At 29.4% G+C, this 25,861-nt stretch overlaps 1 protein-coding gene across 1 annotated transcript in view; it reads right to left on the bottom strand.

Moving 5' to 3' along the window:
- Positions 1–3,564: 3,564 nt before the first annotated feature.
- LOC129967701 (nephrin-like) overlaps positions 3,565–25,861 on the bottom strand; it is a 632,974-nt gene continuing 610,677 nt past the window's right edge. Inside the window, exons 8-14 of the mRNA XM_056081905.1 lie at positions 23,799–24,098; positions 21,294–21,419; positions 17,374–17,404; positions 15,425–15,507; positions 14,524–14,645; positions 8,913–9,113; positions 3,565–3,688 (exon numbers count right to left, since the gene is read on the bottom strand). Coding sequence (XP_055937880.1) covers positions 3,659–3,688; positions 8,913–9,113; positions 14,524–14,645; positions 15,425–15,507; positions 17,374–17,404; positions 21,294–21,419; positions 23,799–24,098 — 893 coding nt within the window. The 3' untranslated portion in view covers positions 3,565–3,658. The remainder of the gene's footprint in view (positions 3,689–8,912; positions 9,114–14,523; positions 14,646–15,424; positions 15,508–17,373; positions 17,405–21,293; positions 21,420–23,798; positions 24,099–25,861) is intronic.

The raw sequence follows: 25,861 nt of genomic DNA, 5'->3' as shown, positions 1-25,861 counted from the left end.
GAGTTTCAAGATAGTGTATTTGTAATGAGATAAATGCAATTTTAATATTTATTTCGTTATGCAACGATTGTTTTTTAATTCTGCGTACTAAATACGTATGATATTTATCGTCTGTTGCATATAACAAATGAATAATCGTTATCGATATTAATGATCTGGAATCCATACTTTTCACCTATTTCTGAATGATTTAAATGAGTGAAAGAATATAAAATAATATGCTTTTCTTACATAAGTTTCATGTTTTGTATTCTTGTGAATTTAAAGAAATATTAATAATCGTTATCACAGTTTAATGCAACGTTATTTATGATATAGAATTATTTATAGCTTTTAATTGTTTTATTTCTGTTAATGCAGAATTGGAAAAAGTATAGGATAAGTTCATATTCAGATTCTTTGTTAATCTATTTTTGTAAATCATTCTTCGCTATTATTACTAAGATATGTTTGTGGTAATAAATTTGATTACTTAAAATGATATGCAATATTTTCGAATATTTCTTAATACAAATAATTAAGAAATATAATAAGTATACATTATTACTAATGTAAGTAACATTATTTATGTACATAATTTATTACATTTTGTGTATTACACTAATTTAAGAAAAAGAGTAAGTATGTATTATTATTATTAATGTATGTAATATTATTTATGAAATAAATGATGTATGTTATAGAATTATTTATGACGTGGAATCGGTTTACCATTGCTATGAATAGTTGAAAAGGAGTGGAAAAAAACTATTTTCCAGTATGTTGTGTTTCAAATTTATTGTTATAATATTTATCGCACTGTCTCCACTTAAACAAAAGAAAAAAAATATTTATTACCACAGAATTAATGATATGAAATTCATTATGCTATAGCATATATTTAAAAGATTTTAAAAGGAACAGATAAATTTAAATCGATATGTCTGTTTAGGAAAAGGCTTCGTATTAATTATACCACATTCTCCCTTAAATATATTAAAAATATACATGCTATTAATCGATTAATTGGAAATCGTCATTGTGAAAAAGAGAGGAAAATTTTAATTAGCACACAGGTATTACTTAACATGTTATTTTAATTGTATCATCTTATATTAAATAAATAATTAGTTTTTGATGGAAGAAGTGGTAATGATGATATGTAATTATTATTCCGTCATAATTGCTGCAAGTTTTAAGGAGAATAGAAAAGCTTAAATTGATATGCCTATTATAGATAATTAGTTTCGATACCTGTTATTTCCGGTGAAATTGATGATATGGAATATTTTATTTCTGTCTCTACTGCGGTATAAATAAAAATTGTAGAAAGTAACTGATATGTTTGTGTTGAATAATTCTTCATAAATATTATTTCTTTATTAAAGTGGAAAAATAAGTAATGGCTTGAGCTTAATAATTAGATAACATCGAATACATCATTGTATCAATAATTTATTAGATCATTATCGTCAATAATAATTTATTGCTGATATACCGATCAAATCATACATCATGCATGAATCATTAATTTATATAAAATTTCTTTAAGGATGAAAAAAATAAGAGCAAAAATAAAACTTTTACATATTTATTGCGAAGTATGTCACATTTATTATATGATATTAACCACACTCAAGTGATCATCCAAATTGTCTGTCTTAATCATATTCATGATATGGAATGTATTATTTTGAAATTAGTTTTACAAGATTTTTTTGTAAAAAATATTCAAACTGATATGTCTGAAGTACATGATTTGTCTTAAAGGATGTTCCAAAATAAACACAAGATTTGAATTAGCCACCATTCGTTCAAAAAAGTGTTGGCAATCCTATTAAAAAACCATTTGACAGCTGATAATTTTGAGTTAGTAAAAATGGAGCGTTAAACGATAGAACCATGTATTTTCATTGCTGAACAATATTTCAAAAATAATGAAAGTCTGGCTGCCACAATTTGAAAATTTGAGAACTGGTCCCGTAGATCGTGTGATTTTGCGCAACTGGGTATTACTTTTATGGGGTATTTGAAGTCCAAGTCCACAAGCAAGTGAGCATTGAAGGAGGAAATTCATAGCTGCACCAACGAAATTCAGCCATATTTATGCAAAATGGTAGTGGAAAATTTCGACAAAAAGAGTGCGTATGTGCCAGCAAAACCGTGAAAGCCATTCGCACTATGTGTTATTCCGTACATAACTCTATACTGTGTACTTTACGATTCAATAAAAATATAGCAATTTCAAGGTTCAAATCTTGCGTTAACACGTTGTTCTAACATGTAACGCTCCATTATCACTAATACTAAACTATCGATGTAAAATGGTTTTTTAATAGGATTTCCAACCCTTTTCTGCACGAATGGTGACACATTTAAATCTTTTGTTAATTTTGTGACACCCTTTATTTATTTATTGTAATGTAATTATTTAAATGAAAGAATAAGCGATAAAGGAAAAATAAATATGCAACGATATACTGGTAAAAATGATATCGTTTTGGAATATTCGAATAAGGAATATTCGAATTTATAATGTGTTAAGAATCATGTGATCTTTCCAGTATTCACTGACCAATCTGGAAAAAGAAAAATGTTAAAAAAAATGACACTCTAAAGAATTTTTATACAAAGTAGTGGGCAGCCTCAGTTCGTGACACAAGAATTCCTCTACAAATATCACGGTATTTTGAAGAGGGATCCTGAAACATCCAACAAAAAAATGTTTTGTTCAGTTTGGCAATTTAGATCTCGAAAACACCAAGATTCTGTAAGAAAAGAATAGAAATAAATCATCGAATCGGTAAAATTTCCAAATATTAAATCTAAAACGTCTTAAAAAAATTGAAATCTACTGTCGCAAATTTCAAGTTATCATGTGAGAACATTATTATTCTTAAATCACATGGTATCGATCCAACAGAAAACAATCATGCTCTTACATATTTCGCAATCACCAATATTTAGAAAAACGATGGTTTTTGGCTACCTGAAAATCAATCAAGTTCTAAAATTTTTTTCTCGAAGTCAGAATTTTCTTTCGCGAAAAACCAGTTTTAACCGGTTTTAAGCAATCACGTGGCTATCATATTATGCATGCATCGATATGTAGAAAACGCTCTTTTGTTTTTTGCAAAGATCATATTTGAGTATGCTGTACCAACAGTATGAGGGCAAAAGATAATAATTTAAAAAAACTTTTGATTTTTTTGGAGCACAAAGTAAAAGTAACGAAATAAAACAATGTAAAAATAAAAAAAAATTAACAATTTAAAACTAATATACCAAGCATATTTGAAAGTATAATAAATGTTTATTGAAAAACGCGACTGCAAATAAATGAAACCTGTATAAAAAATGTGGAGAAAAAACATCTAATGTTCTGTAAAGTTTTTAAACATGGCTTTGAGGATTACAATGACAATATGCAAGATAAACCAATATTCATTTCAAGAACCAAATAAATTCAGCGTTACATGAAATCATATAATAAAATTAACTCTTAAAATTCAATATCAGAATTATTCTTTTAAAATTAAGTTTAAAAGAATGAGTATGAAAATACTTGCCTTATAAAAGCTGCCTTATCGTCTTCTTTCTTGTGCCACTTCCTCGACATTATTAGCTCTCAATAAAATATCAAAGCTTTATAATTTGTTTGGATGATGGTATAAATTTGTCAAAAAGGTGTTGTACTTTGTTGAGGAACCTAAAAAAAATATTGCAATTAGTGAAAAATAACAAGATAAAAAAAAAAGGTAGCATATAATGTAATTTATATACATCAGTTACCATCAAAGTATGAAATCCGGTATGTCTAGACATTGTATATAATACCTAAAATTAGCCGACAATATATGAAACGATTCATATTTGGGACATTTCCTAAGCATTCTATATAATGGCAAATTAGAAACCGGCAATTTATGAAAAACATCGATTCGTTTCGAATATCACGTGGCAAGGCAAATGATTTTTAATGCGCGCCTCAGGCATCTAGGATCACAATTTACTTTATACACCAAGGAATTTGCTTAGAATTGAAGATATTGCTAACAACAAAATTCCTCTCCGGTCAGTTGCAATGGCTCAGTCCAGTGGAAACGATCGAGGATTCGTCAAATGTATGTGCAAAACAAAGTACCAAAATATGAAATGTTTTTATGTGAAAAATGAAATAAAATGTAATTCAAAATATCATTTTATAGCTCAGTTTATAGAACTTTAAAAATAGATTACTTTTAAAGGTCTGTTATATACGTTTCCTCTAAGTTTAATAGCGTTTTATTTCAATTCGAAAACTCGTATAATCTTTATCTTGTAACACTCAGGGTAAAACTCAGAGGCCAGTTTTGTATCAGCTCAACAGCTTAAACAATAACTGTTACATATTTTTTCCTTGGGAAAATTATAATTCGATTGGACTATTTAAATTGCAAAAGATTAAAAAAAAATTAATATCAAATAAAAAAAACTTTCTTTAATATTATTACTGTGATTAATGCTATTAATAATTTTTATAATGCTAATGTTTTAAAAAAACCCTTTTATTTTTTTATTTGTATATTTTAGGCTGTCATTGTGAAAATAATATATTTTTACAAGCGATTTTTATGAACATTCTTGTGTTTAATATCTTAACTCAATTTCATCACGATTCTTTTTCCAAAATCATACCTGAAATAAAATACTAAAATTCAATCACATTTTATTCATATTACTTCAAATTTGCTTTGAATGAATGAATTCCAGTTTGAAATATTTAGTTTAAATAGCAATAACTCCACTACTGCCGTGATTCCCCGTTTCATTGCAATCTTCAACAAAGACAAAATTAGCATTCTTTTATCAAAGGAAATCATTTGCAGTATTCCTCACCTGCATGAATCACGTGTCCTGCACACATGTGTTTCACATCCATCCCACCTCCTTTACCCCTTAAATTATACAACTTTGCATTATACAAGCGAAGAATATCGATGAAATTTAAGAACGTTCTCACAAATGCCAATTTGCTATCAGATACTCTGCTAGGGATATTTCAATAAATTTTCAAACTGATTTTCATTGAGAGCCAAGTTTTACAAAACAAACTTATATGTTAGAAAAATTGGAAAAATCTGAAATATTCTAAAAATATTATGAACATAATAATACAAGAATGATACTACATATGAATTATTTGATTTTGATGGAATTTCTTTTTTTTAAAGTTATTTTAACTAATGTGACAATTAATCACTGAAAATACATTAAAATTTTAATGAAACAGCACTGAAATTTATAAAATGAAGCAGTTTCATATTCTATTTTCGAATATTCATCCCCTCGCCCAACCTTCTTTATTAGAAGAAGAATTTATTTTTAATAAATTTCATATTAAAATTTATATCTTCTATCACATTTTTTAAATCTATTTGAAAACTATTTTCTTTATTTTGGAAACTATTTTAAAGAATGTAAAATTTTAATATTTTCTATTAAACTTTTTACGCATTTTCTGTTCGATTAATATCATTATTATTCGATTATTATAATAAAAAGAAATTATCAGTAAAAAGAAAGAAAACGAATTATTTTCAATGGATCAAAATATTAATAAGTTTTATTTAAATACTACAGCCTGAGTCAAAACTTTAAGGCCAGTAAACATTTTTGAGAAAATGGAAACATATAAACTGAGGAATTAAAATACCATTTGATTGATAATTATTGAGCTTAAATAAAAGTAAAAAAGTAGAAAAATTAATTTGCAAATATTTTATTATTAGAGAATATTACAGAACACACAGATGAATATTTGAGCCTGAGTAAAAACTTTAAGGCCAACATAGAAAATAACATATAAGAAAAAAATTACAAATTCTTAGAAGGTTGTGTAGGAGCCATTTCTTCGAATTACTTCAAATATTCTTGTTTTCATGGATGAAACGAGTTTTTGACAAAGGGTGGGGTCGGTTTTATACCATTCATCTTCGATAGTAGATTTCAGCTCTGTTGTTGATGTAAAATGTCTTCCATTTGCATAAACTCTTCTTGCTAAGTTCCCCCAAAGTTTCTCGATTGGGTTGAGGTCGGGTTATCTAGCTGCCCTTTTCACAGTTTCAACATTTTTGACTTGGAACCAATTTTTTTGTGCTGTTACTCGAATGGATCGATGCATTGTCTTGCTGATATTTCCAATTTTCTCCAGCAAGACATTCAGCATTTGGTAAAAGATGATTTGTTAGGACATTTTGGTATCCTTGTGAATTCATTCTACCTGAAACGAATGCAATTGAACCCACACCATTGTAAGCAAAACAGCCCCAAGTCATGACAGACCCTCCACCTAATTGGCGCTTGGAGAATATTTCTTTTTCATTTCTTATATCATGCCAGTAGAAATTCCAGCCATCTGGACCATCCAAATTCCATTTTTTTTCGTCAGAAAAAATAATTTCTATCCATTGGTTGTCCCAGGTCATGACTTTCTGGCCAAAGTTCAAACGCTCTATTTTGTGTCTCTGCAGTAACTGAGGCTTTGTCAATTTTGCTGTATAAGTGAACCTTCCAGACCTTCTAATTATGTTATAAATCGTTTTTTGACAAACTTTTAAACCTGTCGTCGGAAGCAGTTTCCTGGTTGAGTACTTTCCAGTAGATGCAAGTTGGCAAAGCCTTCTTTCATCACGCGAAGACAAAGCTTTAGGTCTTCCAACAGTATTCTTTTTACCATAATTGTCTTTCAATTTAAAAAAATTGTTGACTGCAGTCTTTGACCTTCCTATCTTTATCGCAATAGCACGGCTACTCATTCCTGTTGGAGACAAAGCTTCGATCTGTCCTCTTTCACGATCAGTTAACTTCTTACTCTTCGCCATCTTCACAAAGACCACCAATACTTCGAAGCAATGTATGAGAAATATGAAAATTGCAGCGTTGTCACAAGATAGTACTAGCAATGGTAATTACACGATTATATTATATTTATTTTTAAAAAATGACTGGTGGCCTTAAAAGTTTTTACTCAGGCAGAAATACTAACTTTTTAAATAACCACATGTTTCTCATAATTATGTATTTACAAATTACGTTTATGGCATTTATTTTTTATCAATGAACTTTAATAATTAATATTATTTGAATCCCTTTTATTTCATTTTACATTTTCTCAAAAATTTTTACTGGCCTTAAAGTTTTTACTCAGGCTGTAATTTAGGTTCTGCAAAATTGTTTTTCTTAATGTACATTTACTGTATATGTAGTAACTACAAGCCAAATTTGGCAACTCTAGGCTCAATTATTTTATAGAGAGCATTTTTCACCGATTTTTGCTTCTAGCTATTTACAAAAAATACGTCAACTTAAAAATATTAAAATATATAAATCAGGGATTCTTAAACCAAATTTTCATGTACTCCTTGCTAACTTCTTGTAATAAAAAAAAAATGTCAAATGCTTACGAAAATTTATTAAGTCATGTTTGCAAGTGATATGTTATGCAAGGCCGTATTTTTACCTTACTTTATTTCTTTCAAACCTGTGCAAAAAGTTCATAAATTGTCATTTTTTTCAATTACGAATAATCTGTTAACACTTATATGTAATTAGTTGTTATTTATAACCACATTTCCCTAAAAACAGATTTATTTATGATTTTTTTTAGTATTTTAGAACGAATAAATATAACAAAAGCATTATTAAAAAATAGGATGAAATATTAATGTTGTTTTGTAAAAAACATATAAGAATAGATTTCTATATCTCTTCATAAAACATTCTCAGTGAACAGTTATTCTTTCTCTTCTTCATAAAATATTATGGAACTACAGAGAAAAAAAAATTAACGTTTTATTTAAAGGTTTATTGAAAATGGATTTCTTCTCAAATATAATTCTGAAATGCATTGATATTTCATAGCATTTTAAAACTGAGGCAAAACCCCAATTCTTAACTAATGAAGCAGAGATTTCTTTCAAGATTTTATTCAATATTTGAAAAGAAGAGAGAAATTTATGAATAGAGAAAATCTTGATACTTTTATGTCAAAATATAACAAAACTCTCTTGACATCTTAATAGATTCATATTTCAATTTTACTCAATGAGATTTCTACCCAAGTGTTTATGACATGGATGAACTTTGCTTTAAAGTTGAGAGTGTGCGTTTGTTTTAATATAAAAGAGGAAAAAAAATATCATTTTTTGTTGTTGTTAACATTACCTTGATGCCAATCGATATATTTTAAGAATGCTTTATTCATATCTTTTTAAAATAAGATCGTCAAAAAACATTTTGCTTTACATTCGAAAATTTGCTTTACTCTCAAATTTGTTAGCCAGCGCAAATTAGTTTCATCCGGACTACCTGCGGTCTTTTTCGTCCATCACTGTCAAAGAGGTCATTTGTGATGGCGGACGGTAAAGGAGAAAAAAGATATTTTCGCCGATTACAAAGGCGACAACCGGAGTAGGAATAAACCGTTTGCGCCCATCTTGAAGACAACCGAAGAGGGCAATATAAGGCATTTGGAAGGGGATTTGATTTGCAGAAAAACACGTCTACAGCGCTTGAAGGGTTAAGAACACGATCTGTCATTGCGCCTTTTGAGGGAAGTTGGGAATTTTTCTTATTTTTGAAAGAGAAACTCAAATTTTCCAACATTTTGAAGAACTTGAACTCGAATAATCTTAGGAATGGGACGACTGAAGTCTAAAGATATAAAAATAATTTAAGGAAGGAATAATTTTTTTAATTAAACTCTTATATAGTTTATCAGAATTTATTTTTTGCATAGTTAGAAAGAAATATGATTAAAAAAATTAAAAATATGCGTAAACATTGCAATTACAACCAAGCATACTTTGTTATACATTGCTTTATAGAAACATTGAACTAATAACGGGTTGGAATTGCTGATTGAACCGTTTCTTTTACTCAGCAATACTCACTATACTTCGGTGCGTCGCTCCTCCTTCCCCGTGCTCATCTACGATGATCACGGCGTTTTTACTAGAGGGTTTGCTATCTTCCTCGAACCACTGCGTTTGGTGGACGATCGTAGTTGGGGAGAGGGGGATCCTCGTCAACTCGTCCCGGTAGTTCAGATCGGTTAAACTCACCTCAATCTCTGCCTTCTCTTGGCAGCGTTTCTGTTGCAAAAGGAAATGGGATGTTATTAAAAAAAATCACACAGAATTTCATTTGCCGTATAAATATATATTAAATACTAGCCGCCTTTGGCGACCAGCCGGTTCGCCAATCTTAATGTTCGTTAAAATTTTAATAATTAAATATTTTATACAATTTCTACTTTAATAGCTTCTTCATCAAAATATTTTAAAACTTCAAATTTTGATTGTCATATAATTCATTTATAATATTATAAAGGCCTTCAGTCATAACGTAATATGTATCTCTCATTTTCTGTTAGCACCCGTAGAATTTATGCTTTAAATTAAAGTGGAAAGAATTTATCTTCAATTAATATAATAATATTTTTTACTGAAACAAAGCATTTTTTTTTTTATAATCTGATTACTGAAAATAGAGTCACTCAGCGTTTAAACTTTATGGGCACTAAAGAATATCTTTTTTAATTTATGTAATATCTCAAGAGTTTGTCAACAAAATTTTCTTAGATTCATTATGAGCAGATCGATTCATTAACAATGTTTAAATTTAAATGCATCAAACACTAAGAAAATAAAACGAATCGTTTAAAATAAACGGTTGAAAACAGGTTTTGAAAAAACTACTTAAAAAACGATGTACTTAAAACTATAAGCATATACAAAAAATATATAACTAACATAAATACAATTTACTTACAAAAGCATGCGACTAACTCAAAAAATAATTAATTAAAAAATAATTTATGAATTAAAATAAATAATTTAAATCGTCCATTGATAACGGTTGTCATGGCAACAATCAGAACAGAATGCGCACGCGTGAATTTTCTTCCCCAGTTACGTAACGCATATACGTGATTTTTTCTACGCCAGTTGGGGTAACGCTATGCGGATTAGAAATTTTTAATTTCCTTTATTCTGTTTTATTTTAATTCAAAAGTACTTCAGAATGAATCTGAAAGATCGATTCATTAACAATGTTTAATTTGAAATGCATCAAACATTAAGAAAATAAACAGAATCAATTGAAATAATCCGCCGAAAAATTTTAACCCTAGCGTCATTACTGTTGGAAGAAAAAAAAAATTGAAGCCTTTCTCATTTGGCGGTGGGGAAAATGGAAGATTTTTTTGGCGGGAAAGTTAGTTTTTAATTAATAATTAAAATTCTAATTAAAAATTCGAAAAAATGAACCCCAGGTGCACATTCCCAACCTCCAAGGTATACATGTACCAAATTTGGTAGCTGTAGGTCAAACGGTCTGGCCTGTAGAGCGCCAACACACACACACACACACATTGAGCTTTTTTATAAGTATAGATATATTTTTAAAGTATTCGCTTTCAGAAACGGTCTTTTTAAGAAATGACCTTTGGATTCGACATTGATTCTTGGAGAAAAATGTTTTATGAATTAAACTGTAAACAATGCAATCTTTTAGTTCATGTTCCAGTTAAAAAAGAATCATCCGATATAATTTTCATTATTCGTGAAGCCAGCGGGAGTAGTCTTCCCAAAACTTTCTCGCGTACTTTCTAATAAACGTATTACGCCAAAAAACGCCTTGTATGGTATTGACATACAATAAGTATGAAATATTAACTTGAAATATTTGACTTGAATTTAGCATTTTTACTCAATCTACCGTGTAATCATTGGCGAGTTATTTGGCGATTAATCCCTGACATGCGTTAATACAGTATCCGAAAATCGAATTTGTGTTCAGACACGTTTTTCTCAACCAATTGAAACAAATTTCACACAGAATTAGACTTATGGTCACAGACATTGGTATGAATTTAGCAGTTTTACAGAATATATCGTGTCATCCTTGGCGAGTTATTTGGCGATTGAACATGGCATGATTGGCATGGCGTTGATAATATCCAACAATCGAATTTGTATTTCAGATGTGTTTTTACCAATTGATGGAAACAAAAATTTGCGAAAAAGCTACACTTGTAGTCACAAAATCCCATGCCAAATTTAATATATTTAAATGATTTCTTTTGCTTTTTTGTTTTTGTTACCGCGTTTATATGTTTTTGAAAATACAAACCCATAGACCCCACTGAATTTGGTTCAAAATTTAAAAGATGTCTACACTTTAGATGTCAAATCTATGCACCTAATTTTATCTATCTCATTCTCTTCGTTTTGTATTTATTGGGATAACTTATATTCGAACAGACAGCCGGATAGACAGACTTCCTATGCACTGATTGTGCTCAAAATTTGTCAGAAATCAATAAATATGGTGTAAAGACAATATTCCGTATTTCATCCATCTAGTTCAGAGTTTCTTTTAGTTATATTTATCACAGGTAGACGGATATTTTCTAAAATAAGTATTTCGAACTCGGGGAGCTCTAAAACGTGGAGATACGTCAAAATCTCGAGTTCGAATTTTTTGACGATTGGTATAATTTCTCTACTACGTATACGAAAAAGTAAAAATTGCAAATTTCTCCTTTTTCTTTCGTGAAGTATTAATTTCTTAAAGTTTCTTTGCATTTTATTTCATGAAGTGATATATTATTATGCAAATTTTAAAACATTCCTTTATTAAAATTCTTTTTCTATTAACATTGCTTTCTAAAACCTTGAATTATTTATACAAATTTGCATTTATTTAGCTCAACAAATTACTTACATTTTTCATTAATTCGATATCACTCTCTTTGATAGTAAAAAATGGTTTAAAAATTCATAGGAGCTATATTGACTGCACCTTGGGAAATAATTTAAATCAAAATACAAGCGGTGATCCAAAAAACAAAAGTCTACAAGGCAAAGACAAGGATAACAAGTAACACAGGATACAAATGGTAATTAAGAGACATATGTGGCGGTTACTTCTCTAAATAATCACCAAACCTGTTGTGGCATTTATCACACTGTTGGACCCTTTTTTAACCCTTCTGGGTAATAATCAGATTACCCAGTTCTCGCACCTTTTTGAACATCACTGTCTGATATGAACCTTGTTTCGGATAAGAGTTTCTTCAATCCTGGGAAAAGGAAATAGTCACTAGGAGCCGAATCGAGGCTGTATGAGGGTTGGTGGTTCCAGACCTTCCACCTAAACATTTCTAGCAATCTCTTTGCTTGCTTCAAATTAACGACACCATTTCGCCAACTGTTGTCTACTTATTGCTTCGCCCTCTGTACTTCTCAACGATTTGTCTGTGAATGTCCGATGGGAACACATTCTTGGCGCATAGAAATCGCATCACAGCAAGCACCTCTGTGCGTGACCACTTCTCTAGACCTCTTGTCATTACTGTAGCTGTTTCAGGTCTCAGTACTAACACTATCTGCTCGAACGACCGGTCTAGCGCCATCTGTCTCCACTCTGGGTAACAATACTCCCATCCGCAATTTCTACTTTCCAAATACTGCTGTTTGTAAACTTTTTTTTGAATCACCTGTTCTTAGTTAGAATCAAAAGTGCATTGTCAGTAAATAACATTTCGAACTATTTTAAAAAAAATGACGAATTTGGTAATAAATAAATCTGCTTTGGTCTTAGAAAGATTAAACATGAATTGAATTTTCAATTCATTCAGTTTTAATAAGCAAACAAACAAAAAAAGCACCTGTAGTCGGTTGTAGCGAGTTTCAGATTATTGACACAATATAAAAATACTTGCATAATTTAACGAGCGTTATTAGCATATTCATTTTCACATTTATTTCTTGTTTCTGTTGCTTATTAGTGATGAACGTTTTTTTTTTAAAATTTAATGCCTCATATATGAATATTTATGTTTCTTTTTCTTCCTTTTTTTTAATGTATCCGTCTAAACCACTAAACCTGCCCATTTGAATAAATATTATGGCCAGAACCAGTATTAACTGGAATGAATGAAAGAGTTAATAAACATTTTCTTTAATCCTCGGGTTGATTATTGTTTAATTTTCTAAATACCGTGTAAAAGTACGCTAATTTATCATTAAATTGTACACATTGACTTACAGTTATGAATTATATAGCATAAATTTTTCCATGCGGTTATCAGGACTGAAATATATTTTTGTCAACTTTAAGTTTGTTAATCGATAATTCAGCAAAAATATAATTTTTTTTTGCTGTGATTCTTTTGTGTATTTGGTTTGGGAAATATGTATGTCTGTATTTAACACACAAAATGTCTGTATTTAAGTATTCTGTAATATATTAAGTTATATATGCTAATATTTTACGTACTTCCTAGTTACCTAAATGGCAATAGGAGTGGGTCATGTAGAAAGATATTTTCTTTTTCTCTACATTTCAAAATAACATTTTAAAGAAAAAAGACTTTTGGAAACAAAAGCATTACAAATGTAAAGATGGTAGATTTTCAAATGTAATTCTTCAGAAAGCAATGAGAATTACTTTTTGCTAAATTCCAGATATAGAAGACACTTTGAAATGTAGTAAGCCTGCATCATGTCTCACGAATTTCATGAAAATCTAGTGACAACATATGAAATACTACTAATATATATATATATGACATATATAAATACAAATTTTGCATCAATTTATATTTATATATGTCATTAATACCGCTTCTTTTAAAAAGACTAAATGATACAAAAAATTGAAATATAAGAAGTCAAAATATAGTTCCTAAACAATAACATTAACATTCTGAAGCAACAACCTTAAAAATACTTTTTTTAGAAATTCTCCATGAAAGTTTATAAACTAATTACAGTATAATTAATCCATTTAAAATATTCTGTATTAAAAGTCATACATGGACAGAAGGACTGTAGACTGTTCAGACGAGATGGTGCATTGAATGGATTTAAATTAAAAAGGGACAAACGCAACGGTAGCTTTTTATATATATTTACAGTCAAAAAACAAAACCCATCCAGCCTTGAATAGACACAAACAGTTACAGATTAGTTTTCTGATGGATCAAGATATTACGAGGAAATACGGTTCATAATCCCGGATAAGTTTAGCAATTTTGTCGCAGTTAAAAACAATGGCTATCGAGTGCCAACCTAATTCAATGAAAGCTCAAAAGCAAAATCGCCATTGGCGAATGAAGCAGGACTTTTGTATATTCTTGGAAGACTACCGAAATCACTAGAGGGGCTTAGAACCCACGCGATGTCCGATCGCCAAATATATCGCCAACTCTGATACTAAATTCCTCGGAAATGTCACCATATTTTACGGCAGGTCAACGAATTTGGTGCCAAACGCTTTATTAAGAAGTCAACATACAATTACTTTATAGGAATTCGTCACAGTATGAATTAAAATTAAATGCACAATGAAATTAAACAAAGAATTTTGATTTTATCAAATGATAAGAGATTTAATTTTTCTGGTTTTATGCTATTCGCACTTATCTGAAGTGCAATATAATGTAATTTCTACCGTATTAAATAACAGAGACACACTAAATTATACATATTTCACCTTCAAACTCCACGATCGCTTAAGAGCCACGACGCAATTGCGATAGTTCTTGCTGCATTTAGCACTGTCTGGTGACTGTCCGTCTTTTATCATGGCACTTTCAAGGCTCTCACTATCACAAACTGCAAGGAAAAGAACATAATATATATTAATATTGAGAATAAAGTCAATTTAAATATAAATAAACTAATATTAATAGTTAAAAAAATGAAGTATTCTCAAAATTTAAATAGCATCAATCAAATTAGAACTTTACAATATAAAGATGAATACATGTGAATTATATTAATAATAATAACAGTTAGATGCTTCTAATACTGTTGCGAACCCATTAGGTGTCTAAAACTCATAAAAGACAACAGGATTATTTTAATTGGCAACCAAAATTAGTGTTGCGAAATTAGCAAAGTTCTTTCTATATTATTTGGATTAAAAATTGTATTATATATGTTTTAAGCCTAAAGCATGCTTGAAACACAATGTTCTCTTGTTGGTGAGTTAAAAATTAAAGTAGCAACCAAAGTTAATTTGGGATATCAGTAAAGGTCCTTTTATATTATTTGATTAAAAAATTGTATTTCATGTATTTTAAGCCTAAAGTATGCACGAAACACAATTATCTCCAAGTGGAGAGCTAAAAGTAAAATAATTAGTCCTAATGTTTTCGAATGATGTTGATATCATTGAATAACTTTTTAACGAAAAATTCAGCAACGGTCAGTAAATTATCATAAAAATGTATGAATTGTGTCAAATTTTGTACTTAAAAATTACTTGAGAGATAAAGGAGACTTTGGAGGTTTCAAAGCAGCACTCAACAGCACTAAAAATAACGCCGAAAATTTAAAAAAAAACATTTTTAAGCTTTTAAAGATTACATTTATTTAAGACTGATTTTTACCATTGTTGGGAGGCACAACGTCGGGACAAGCTGTTGCATTTTCAGTTAAATCATCGCAGGATTTCTTTGAAGATTTTGTGATCCTAAAAAATAAAATAAACACAATTTTCTGAAACAAAAAATGCCCATATCTAAATAATGATGTATATTCTGTGTCATCAGTCGAATTTATATTTAAAAAATAGTATTGCAATTATTGAAAACATTTGAATTTTTCATTTACTTTCAGATATATACAGTGCTGAAGAATTAAAAAAAATATGATACCTATATGAAGTATTAAAAAATATTGAAGGAAAGAGTTAAAATATAGTTCATAATTGGTTTTGAATATTTGGAAAATTTATGAATTATTAACATTAATTTCATTAATATTATCTTGAAACATTATAAAATACCTTTCGTTACGATATAATTCAATATATCATACAAAATTATGTATAACATCTTTTTTAAGATCCTCGACATTCTAATTTTGGTTTTATCTACAATATAAATAATAGAAACAAAATGCACATCAAGCAATTTCAATTACTTACAAGGGATACAATATTACTTATAAGGATCTAGATGTGTACTACTAATAAAGGAGAATTTAATGCTTAGCCTCTACAGGCTGGAATACTTACCTAGAGCTATTAGATTTGGCATAAATATACAAAGTGAGAATGTACCCTCACAAGGTTTATTTTTAAATTTTAACTAATAAAAAGTGAAAAGAGATTTTAGAGCTTTACCTTTTAAATTTTGACAATATTATCTCAAAAGCAATGCATATATTTCTATCCATTTTAAAATAAACAATCATCTTTTTCATGATACCAAACAATTTATCATTAAAATTTTTTTTTCTCTGAAATTTGACATTCTTTTAAATATATTTTTTTGCACAATTTTCAGCAATATATTTCATTATTTAATTGAAATTCTAACAATTTTCACTCTCCCAACAAATATGTAGTCACTTGAGTTTCTTTTGGTTTTGAAAACTAAAGAAATATTCTTTCATTTTTTTTGCATATTTTACATGAGGAATAAAAAAAAAAAAGTGTGAAAATACAGTACTGGAAAGGCGACATGCAACTAGGATATAGATTACCTAGACAGAATATTTTCAATGCACTTTGATTATGGAACTTGATTCCATTTGGCAAATTAATTTACAAAAGAAATGGAACAAATATAAAGATATTCAGATAAAATCGCTTTGATGTCTTATATTTTGCTGCTCAAGAATTCTTTTGTGAGATAAATATAAATATTAAAACCATGTATGTGATTTAAAAAAAATTAAAAACAGTCATTATTTTCAGCTAACCAACTGATAGTTCAAAGGTTGTTAGAATCAGAAATAATAACATAAAAATAAATTTTAAATTAAAAAAAACACCCAAACAGCAAATCTTTATGAAGTCGTAATATGATAATATTCATCGATATGAATAATAATATCCTTAAATAATGTTGCACAATATGTAAGGATATTATTATCTAGTTTTGGCAATGATTTTGGTTTACTAGTTTTGGACAAAATATTGAAAAAAAATTCGAATATTGTTGAATTATATTATATTTATAATTGAACATATTATAAGTCGAATTAGATTGTATCATAACGTCTGAAAAACTTAAATTATCGAACCATTTCAGACCATACTCCGATTGGCATTAAATTATCACTTACAATAAATTATGTTGATATTAACAACGAGTTAATTCATTCCGAAAAACATGCGTCTTTTTTTTTATGTATATTTCAAATAATGTATAAAGAATTTCATTTGAGTGCATATGCGAATCATTAAAATGCATCAGTTTTATGAATGTTGATAAACAAAAGTTTTATGATGATAATTACACTTTTTTAATGTAATAAAACTTCATATGAAATAAATTTGCGAAACAGAAAAATTACATCAACTTATTGTAAAAAACATGCATATACATACTTCACTTTATCTTCTTCAATGGGTGCTGGTGCTAAAAGAAGTGAAAAAAAAAATTTTTAGTTTCAAGAAACTTTACAAAATATTGAAAGATAAATTTCTTAAACAGATGCAAAGTAAAATTTTTAAAAAAATTTAATTAAATCTACGATCGTAAATTTCAAGTTATCATGTAAGAACATTATTATTTTTAAAGTCATTATTTAACTTAATTAATTTAAGTCCTTAACCAGTTTAAACTATATATATATATAATTTTTTAAAATTTTCATTTTTATTTTTTCTAGTTGGCAAACAAAGTTTTGGGCAAGCATATGTAATAATAAAGCAATATTGGTAAAAGCAGGTCAACCTTTTAAAAATGCGCTGTCAACCTGCTATCAAAGAGGCATTAATAATAATAATGCAATACTGATAAAAGCAGGTAAAAAAATGTACGCGATTAAAAGATGATGATGGAAATTGCCATTTATGCTTTATTTATTCCCTACACAATTTCGAGCTTCAAAACCTTCTAACAAAAACAATATCATGTTCTCAGATGATAAAATTTTATATAAAGTTCCGGAATATTATTTGTAGATTGATATACCATGTGAAAAATATTTAATATGATGTACATGATATAACTGTTATTCAAAACCTTCTAAAATTCAAATCGTTGAACGGGAACTATCAAATCTGGCCCGTAGTTACTTGCAGGGTAGTGTATATTTGCAGAGAAAAAAATTTCAAAATTATCTTTACATTTTTAATTAAAAATTAATTAATGCTTTAGCGTTTTTTTAATGACCTCAGGATATATAATTGTAGAAAAAATTGAATTTTATACTACTTTCAAATGAATTTCAATGCGTATAACTTTATATTCCTACTGTTTTTTCCTCTAATTTTAATAATTTTTTGAAAATATTTTTAAATATATTTTACAATAATATCTTTTTTATTTAAGTTACTGGATTTATACTGAAGCCCATTACAATAGTTTTAAATACATTTTTTAGTGTGTACGTTAGAATTAAGAATGAATTGAAAATAAAAATATATAAATTACAACCTTATCACTGCACGACATTTCAGTTTAGATATACGAATCTTCTATAATATTTCTTTGCTAAAAACTTTGAAAATGTTTCGCAGCTTTAATACACTTCGAGGAAAAAAGCCTTATTTACTTTTTAAGTAAATAAAAAATGTATTAATATGCAAAAATAAAAACTGCAAAAGATTTTGCTTTATATTCGGAAGATATTTAGTATTAAAATTGAAATGTCATTTTTAATAAGCGTGTCAGATTTAAATGAGTGACAAGTAAAATTAATTCTCATTAAAAGTTAAAATTCTATATTTAATCACAGTTTTAAATTGCTCTGAATATTAAATAAGATATCAGAAAATTTATTTTTATCATTCGATCTTACTTAAAAGGTATTTTTCTCATGAATTTCTTCAAACTTTCTTAAAACTGTCATAAAAGAATTTCAATTGTTTCGATAATATTGGTATAAATTGTCAGGCATTTTTTCAAATATGTGGCATTTAAGTTTTAGCAAGAAAGCAACTTGAGCGAAAATTGTTTGAGAACAATTATTGAAGATGATTCAATAAAATTTTTATTAAAATGCCTTTTTTCATTAAATGACAAAGATGCAACTACTTTTATATAGATTTAGAACGATTCAAGCAAATATTTCTGATCAAAGATAAAAAAACTCAAAGCACTTCTTCTTACGATTTTGCCAAGTGAAAATATATTATAAATAACCTAATATAAAAAGAAATCATAAAATATAATAAATAAGGCATAATACACATTCACAGAACTATTTTACTATTCTTTTCAGAATCAACAATTTTATCTTGTATAGGAATGATATTAGAGAGAGATAGTGAGTGAAATGAGCACATTCCCAATTTTTTTTTGTTTGGCTATGACGCTTGTCGCATTACTTTAATTTTGATCAGTTCTTTTTTTTTTCTTTTTTCAACAGCTTACCATTTTGAACCTCACTAGTTTATTTTAATCTACAATATGCAGATTTTTTTGATTAATTGATATGAGTTTCATTGAATAATTCAATTTTTCGAATTATGCATGGTTATGTTGTTGTTGTTTCTTATGGCACTTGCCATAGGCAAGCCCGCTGTTCGAAGACAGCGGAGTTAGGCCTTGGGGTGGAGCGCCTCTTGTTTCTATAGTAGCGCCATCTAGGGCCAAGAGAACGACTTAGCTACACACACGTCACAACCCTTTTTAGGGGGCGGACTTCATTCACGCATATTATTTACTCACAGATCTGACCTGAATCAGAGAACGATCACCCCTGATCCATTACCCCCAGTGGTATGACTCTCGACATGGAGGACTTTGTGACCACGACAGATTTAACGTGCGTCAGCCACCAAGGACGCGGGGAATCTTCGGCGGGCGGGGTTCGAAATCGCAACCTAAGGGACGCGAATCCGACGCTCTACCAACCAGGCTATCCCGGCCTAATGCATGGTTATTATGCTACCTAACTCAGCTAATATTCTCGGATTACTGTTCTGCCAAATAAAAATTAAATATATCTTCCTCCAACATTTATCTCATTCCTATTTTGGTAAAATTAAACACATCTAACACATGTCTAAAAGCACGCAAGATTAACGTGCCTCAGAATGGAAAAACACCTTATATTTCAATTTCAAAAACGAATAATATTTCTTAAATAATATTAAAATCTAATGAAAACATTTAAAAAAGTATTTTATTTTTTTAGTGTTTATTTCCAAAATTCTTGAAAAATTTCTTTCAGGTCCAGAGATCACTTAAATCTTTTCTTATACTCACAAAAATAATTCATTTTTCTTTACATACTTAGTTCTATTTATAAGAGTTGTAAATAAAGTAATGGAAACATGTCTGAAAAACATTTTTTAATGAGCTTACAAGTAAAATTACATTACATTCTTTCAATATAATCATTAGCAAAGTCTTACACTTTTTGCCAGATGTCAGGATGCCGTAGGATACCGTTGGCAGTGTGCTGTTTGCCAATGTTAGTAATGGAGAGCCCTAATGCTCAGCTCACAGACGGCACGTTAGGAGAGATTCTTGGAAATTAGGAAAGAGATTTGTAGTCACAAGGACACATTTCAAGTTCAACAAATTGTCACCCTTAGATTTAGAATACCTTCTGATGAATATAGGGTGTTCTACTCTAATACCTTTGAAGACTATCGTTGTAAAAGGACTTGAGCAACATGGTAACGAGCATTATCATGCAACGCGATCGGGAGATTATCCCACAATAAAAATGAATGTTTGAGTAGTATGTACTCACATGTCCATGTTTGTGCAAATGGTAGTCTACGGTGCCAACGTGTTGTTAAGGAATGGATGCCGAACTACACGGTACCAACCCACAATACAACCTGCTTTAAATACTTTGCAACCGTCCTGTACGTAACGCATTCTAATCACAGGATTCAGATAATCCTTAATAACATTGATTTGCATTTTTACCACGGATAACTTCGATTTTAATCCAAGATAGCTGATCACTTTTTGCAAACATAATTTACAATTGTAAAAAAGACACTGTCAACTTCAGCTTTACACCCAGCACTATCACTTCTAATTGATCTACGGTTTTATGTACTCTACACATCCATAATTACTTGATCTACGGTTTTATGTACTCTACACATCCATAATTACTTGATCTACGGTTTTATGTACTCTACACATCCATAATAGCACCACTTCACTGCTCCGATATCCTTTTTGCACATGTTTCGATTTCTAGGCTACGGTGTTGCTACTTTCATTATAACCCTCATATATCAAGCTCTTTACAAAATATGCATAAAAAAACTTAGCAGTGGGCATCATTAATAGTATGTATTGTACACAATTGAATAAAATTGGCGATAGTAACCTTTTCGAGTTCGCTTTCTGCGAATTTGAACCAGTGCCAGTGCGACTACGCCTATCACCAGGAGAGTGCCGAGGGCGGCCAGTAAGATGGTAACCAGTGGACTCAGACTGCTCATTAGTGCTGCATCTGAAAAAAAAAGAAACAATTAATCATTATAGGCCATCGAAAAATTGTAGAAATGAATGTTTCAATGGGAAGTTGTACTTTCTAAGAAAGTAATAGATTAATAATTGATTTTCGCCGAAGCTACAAATGCAGAGATGAAGGATACCCTTAGAAAATGAATGTAAAACAGTTCAATAAATTATTTACATTACTTCTAATGAAACTTTAAAGGTATAAAGATAGAACTGTGCTATTTGCCTTTTTAAAAGTTACCTTAAATATTCAGTTCGAAGTATTAAAAATGCATTCCTTTTTGTGATGTAAATATATAATGTTGAACACATGCCAATTTAGTTACGATTATTTTTCCAAAAATGGCGTTGCTATTAGAATTCTTTTGATAAATCACTGAATCATTTTTTTCTCAAAAAAATGTATAAAATTTTCTTTGGAGTTATCTTATAATCATAAAAGGAAATTATCATAAAACATGATTTCTATATTTCTTCTTTTAATTAAGGAGTTTTATTTAAATACAGCATTACAAATTTAAAAATTCTTTTACAAAACTCATAAAATGAATCTGTGCTATCAAGATTTTAAACTCCTTTAAGTAAAGTCAGCATCGTTTTTGATGACTTGACACAGAATATTATCAAAGTTTAAAAACCATAATTAGTTTTATGGGTGTCAGTCAAATAAATAAAATATATAAGGGTACTAATAAAATATATAAAATACATTAACAGTGAAAAAAGTATACTTCTCTGTCAGCAGGAAGGGGATGTACGATTACAATACAACACTGTTATTTACCATTGATATCAGAGGACTGAACATCATTAAAACATTTCAGCTTCGTAAAGTGAGAAAAAAATTGAAATATATTTAAAGGATTTATAAATCTATAGCATGCTCAACGCTGAGAAGGATATTTACTTGATATCTTAGTTAATTTAATTTTATGTCAACTTATTCCTATCCCAATGACTTACAAAGTTTAAGAAATAATTTTTTTATTAATAATCATTTCATATAAGATTTTTTGAAACTTTTAAATATAGACAATGCCATGAAAAAAGATTTTTTAATTTTTTTTTAATTATTGACAAAATTGAATTTATGAAATTATTTCAAATAACTTTTGATCATCCAAATGGCAAATTAGTCTTGAAAATAAGGATTTACCTTTTTATGAGCTTTGATGCCATGAGATCATTAATTTTATAGGAAACAAATAGGATTATTCACTTAGGCTTATCAATAAGTTTGTAAAAAAAAGATGCTGCCGAAAATTAATAGAGAAACCCTCTTTATATAATTTTAGTATATCCTAATGCAATAAAGTAGGACACTACCATACCCTTGGAGAGACTCAAACAAAATTTAATCACGCTCTTTAGTTCGAAGAAATGTACGGAATAGCAAAAGCCTAATTGATAAGTCTAAGTTTTGGTATCGGAGAATTACTGATTCGAGTTTAAAATTTGTCGATAATACATGTTGAGAAATATGTGGGCTAAATAAGTTGTCCATGTGTGGGTTAAATTCAGAGAAAGTAGGAGTTGTTAATTATAGAACTTGATCTAAAAGGTCCGTTGTCATATTTAATAACTTAATTGAATTAGCAACATTTATTACATTGAGTTAAATCTGTCTTTGGGATTCAAATGTTTTGAAATAAATATGGCTTGCCGTGGCACAGAGGGAGTACTGTTTCAGAAACTGCCATCGTCATATGATTATGGAACAAAATAATGAGACTCAGCCTGAAATAAGCATCATTTATCTTCATAGCAGCTAATTTAGAAAATTTACTTAGAAGGAATTTGCTGCATGAAAGGTTTTACAAAAGTTAGCCCTCAAAATTGTTTAAAATGATTCCACTTTTTATAACATAAAGTTGGATATATGATGAATTTGGCAATAATAATGCTTGCAAGCATTATAAAATAAGGTTGGATCTATGATGAATGTGGCAATAATAATAGTAAGCATTAAAAAATAAGGTTCGCTATATGATGAATGAGGCAATAATAATGCTTGATAAGCATTATAAAATAAAGTTAATTCTATGATGAATGTGACAATAATAGTATAAGTATTATAAAATAAGGTTAGATATATGGCAAATATGGCAATAATAATGCTTGGTAAGCATTATAAAATGAGAGTGGTTATATGATGAATGGTACAATAATGATGCTTGATAAGTATTATAAAATACGGTTGGTTATTTGATAAATGGTACAATAATGATGCTTGGTAAGCATCATTATTTTCTGTGACAGTTATTTAAAATTTGTGCATTTAATTTATTTTGTATAGAACATGTTTCACCAATCATGTCAATTGAAAAAAAATCAATAAGATCATCAAAAACGATTAAGAGAGTCATACCATTTTCTTGGTCACGAATAGATAAGGTGTTTCCTAGGAGTGCCACGGAGTTGCTCTTCCCCTTTTCGTTGGAGGCATAAATCACGAAGACGAAGGGAGTGCCCGCAGGTAGATTGCCGATTGAGAACACAGGAGCGTCGGGGGATGTCATGTTAAGTTGCAAGTGATCAACAGCTGAATTGTAGACGTCTAAATGGAACCTTTGGGGCAAGCCACCGTTGTACCCGGACTCGCATTCCACATTCAGCCAGGTGTGAGAGCGGTTGGTCACCACGCAGTTCCGAACAGGATCAGGGCGACCTGTCAAAGAAAGAAAGGAAAGGAAACTTCAGACACTAATTGTTTACTTCTAAAGAAAGTAAACATAAGATATAGAAATGGAAAGGATACAAATTTATGAGGTGTTATAAATTTGTATCCTTTACAGTTTTGGAACTTGTCAAAAGATATCAGCAAAGAATTTGCTTTTGCAGTCGCAAGCTTCAACGACTTTTCTAGTTAAGTGTATAAAGGAACAATGTATTAGGTACTTGCATGTATTTTAATCAGTGACATCTATTTGTAAACATACAAAGTATTTATATAGAGGACAATGATTTTGCGTTTTACCAATTTACTATTACTTTAATGTTATGATTTTGAAAGTTTTCCATTCAGTATTATTGAGTTATTCAGTGTATAAAGACTCACTCCAAACATGGAACGATCCAAATTGCATTTCCGACATTCATTGCTTTTTTTGTTTGATTTGAAGAAATCTGCTGCCAAAGCCCATCAGAAACTTAGAAACTTATGATTCTGTTGCTACGTCATAACCCCAATTCGTTTTTGGTTTCAACGATTTAAGAGCTGTGATTTCGATGTCAATGTCAAAGAACGGCCTGTATAACAAAAAAGAATTCGAAGACAATCAATTGCAAGACTTATTGGAATGATGTCCGAAAAATGATGGAAATATTTATTTTATAATTTTGTACAGAGAGTTCGATATGTGGAAATTATAACTGGAGTTTAAAAATAGCCAGCATGATCGAATGTCCCAAAAATGTCTAATGGATTTTGAAAAACAATTAAAAAAAGACAGAATGCAGGAGAAATGCATCCTTTGCGGTCTTATGCTTGGAAAATCATTGAATTTATTCTTACCAAATTGCCATCGACAGTTGGTGCTACAAAATAGGAAAAATAAAAACCAGGATGAAAATGTTGCAAGTAATTAAACAATGGTATTTTCAATGTAACCCCCATTTGCAGCAACAAAGTGGAGCAGTCTGAGGCAAAAATTCCCAAATCTCAAGTATTTCATTTTAACTAAACCTGTTGCAGATCATCTGTAACGCTGTTTGTTGGGGACACTATTAACTGAATTGTTAATTTCGTAGGATACAATTCCCTTATTTTCCACTCCTAAGGCCTCCCCCCCCCACTGCTACAAATGATTTATTTCTATTGCATTTCGTCTTTTTAAAAATAGATTTTAAAAATCCAGCAGTCATTTTTGGGACACTCTTTACATGCACTACAGGTTCTTTCTAGGTTGTTTCTAGGCACAAGTTAAAAGAATTTCACCTTAGTTTGAGAAATAGAAGTAAGCTCGAATTACAAGCTGCTCAAGACTTAATGTAGCATATTATATGTAGCTATGAATTTGATATTGATGAATGAATTTTTCAATTATCTTTCAATAGAAGTTTTGCATATCTTTCCAAAGAAAGAAGACGCTATGAATTCTTTTACAATATTGCAATGTTAATATAATGCTTCTTTTTAGGATTAATCATTCACAATTTAAGAAAAAGAACTAGATGAAAGATGAATAAATATATTTCGTTTAATCGATATAAATAAGAATCAATTGCATTAAATTATATAAAAATAAAATAGTTGAAACTATTTTATGAAAAAACAAAATGATTCAATAAACCGAATACTTACAAAAGAACAAATACTAATCTTTTTAAATAAAAGTTTATATCGGCTAAGCTGCTTTTGAGGATTAATTTCTGTGACTGCAAGAGTCTACGCAGAAAAGAAATATAAATTTTCTTTTCATTTATTTCTTG

The sequence above is a fragment of the Argiope bruennichi genome, chromosome 1 (genome assembly GCF_947563725.1).
Source record: "Argiope bruennichi chromosome 1, qqArgBrue1.1, whole genome shotgun sequence".
In the NCBI taxonomy this organism is placed as follows: domain Eukaryota; kingdom Metazoa; phylum Arthropoda; class Arachnida; order Araneae; family Araneidae; genus Argiope; species Argiope bruennichi.
The sequence above is the reverse complement of the archived record's forward strand: the minus strand, read 5'-3'. Positions and strand labels throughout refer to the sequence as shown.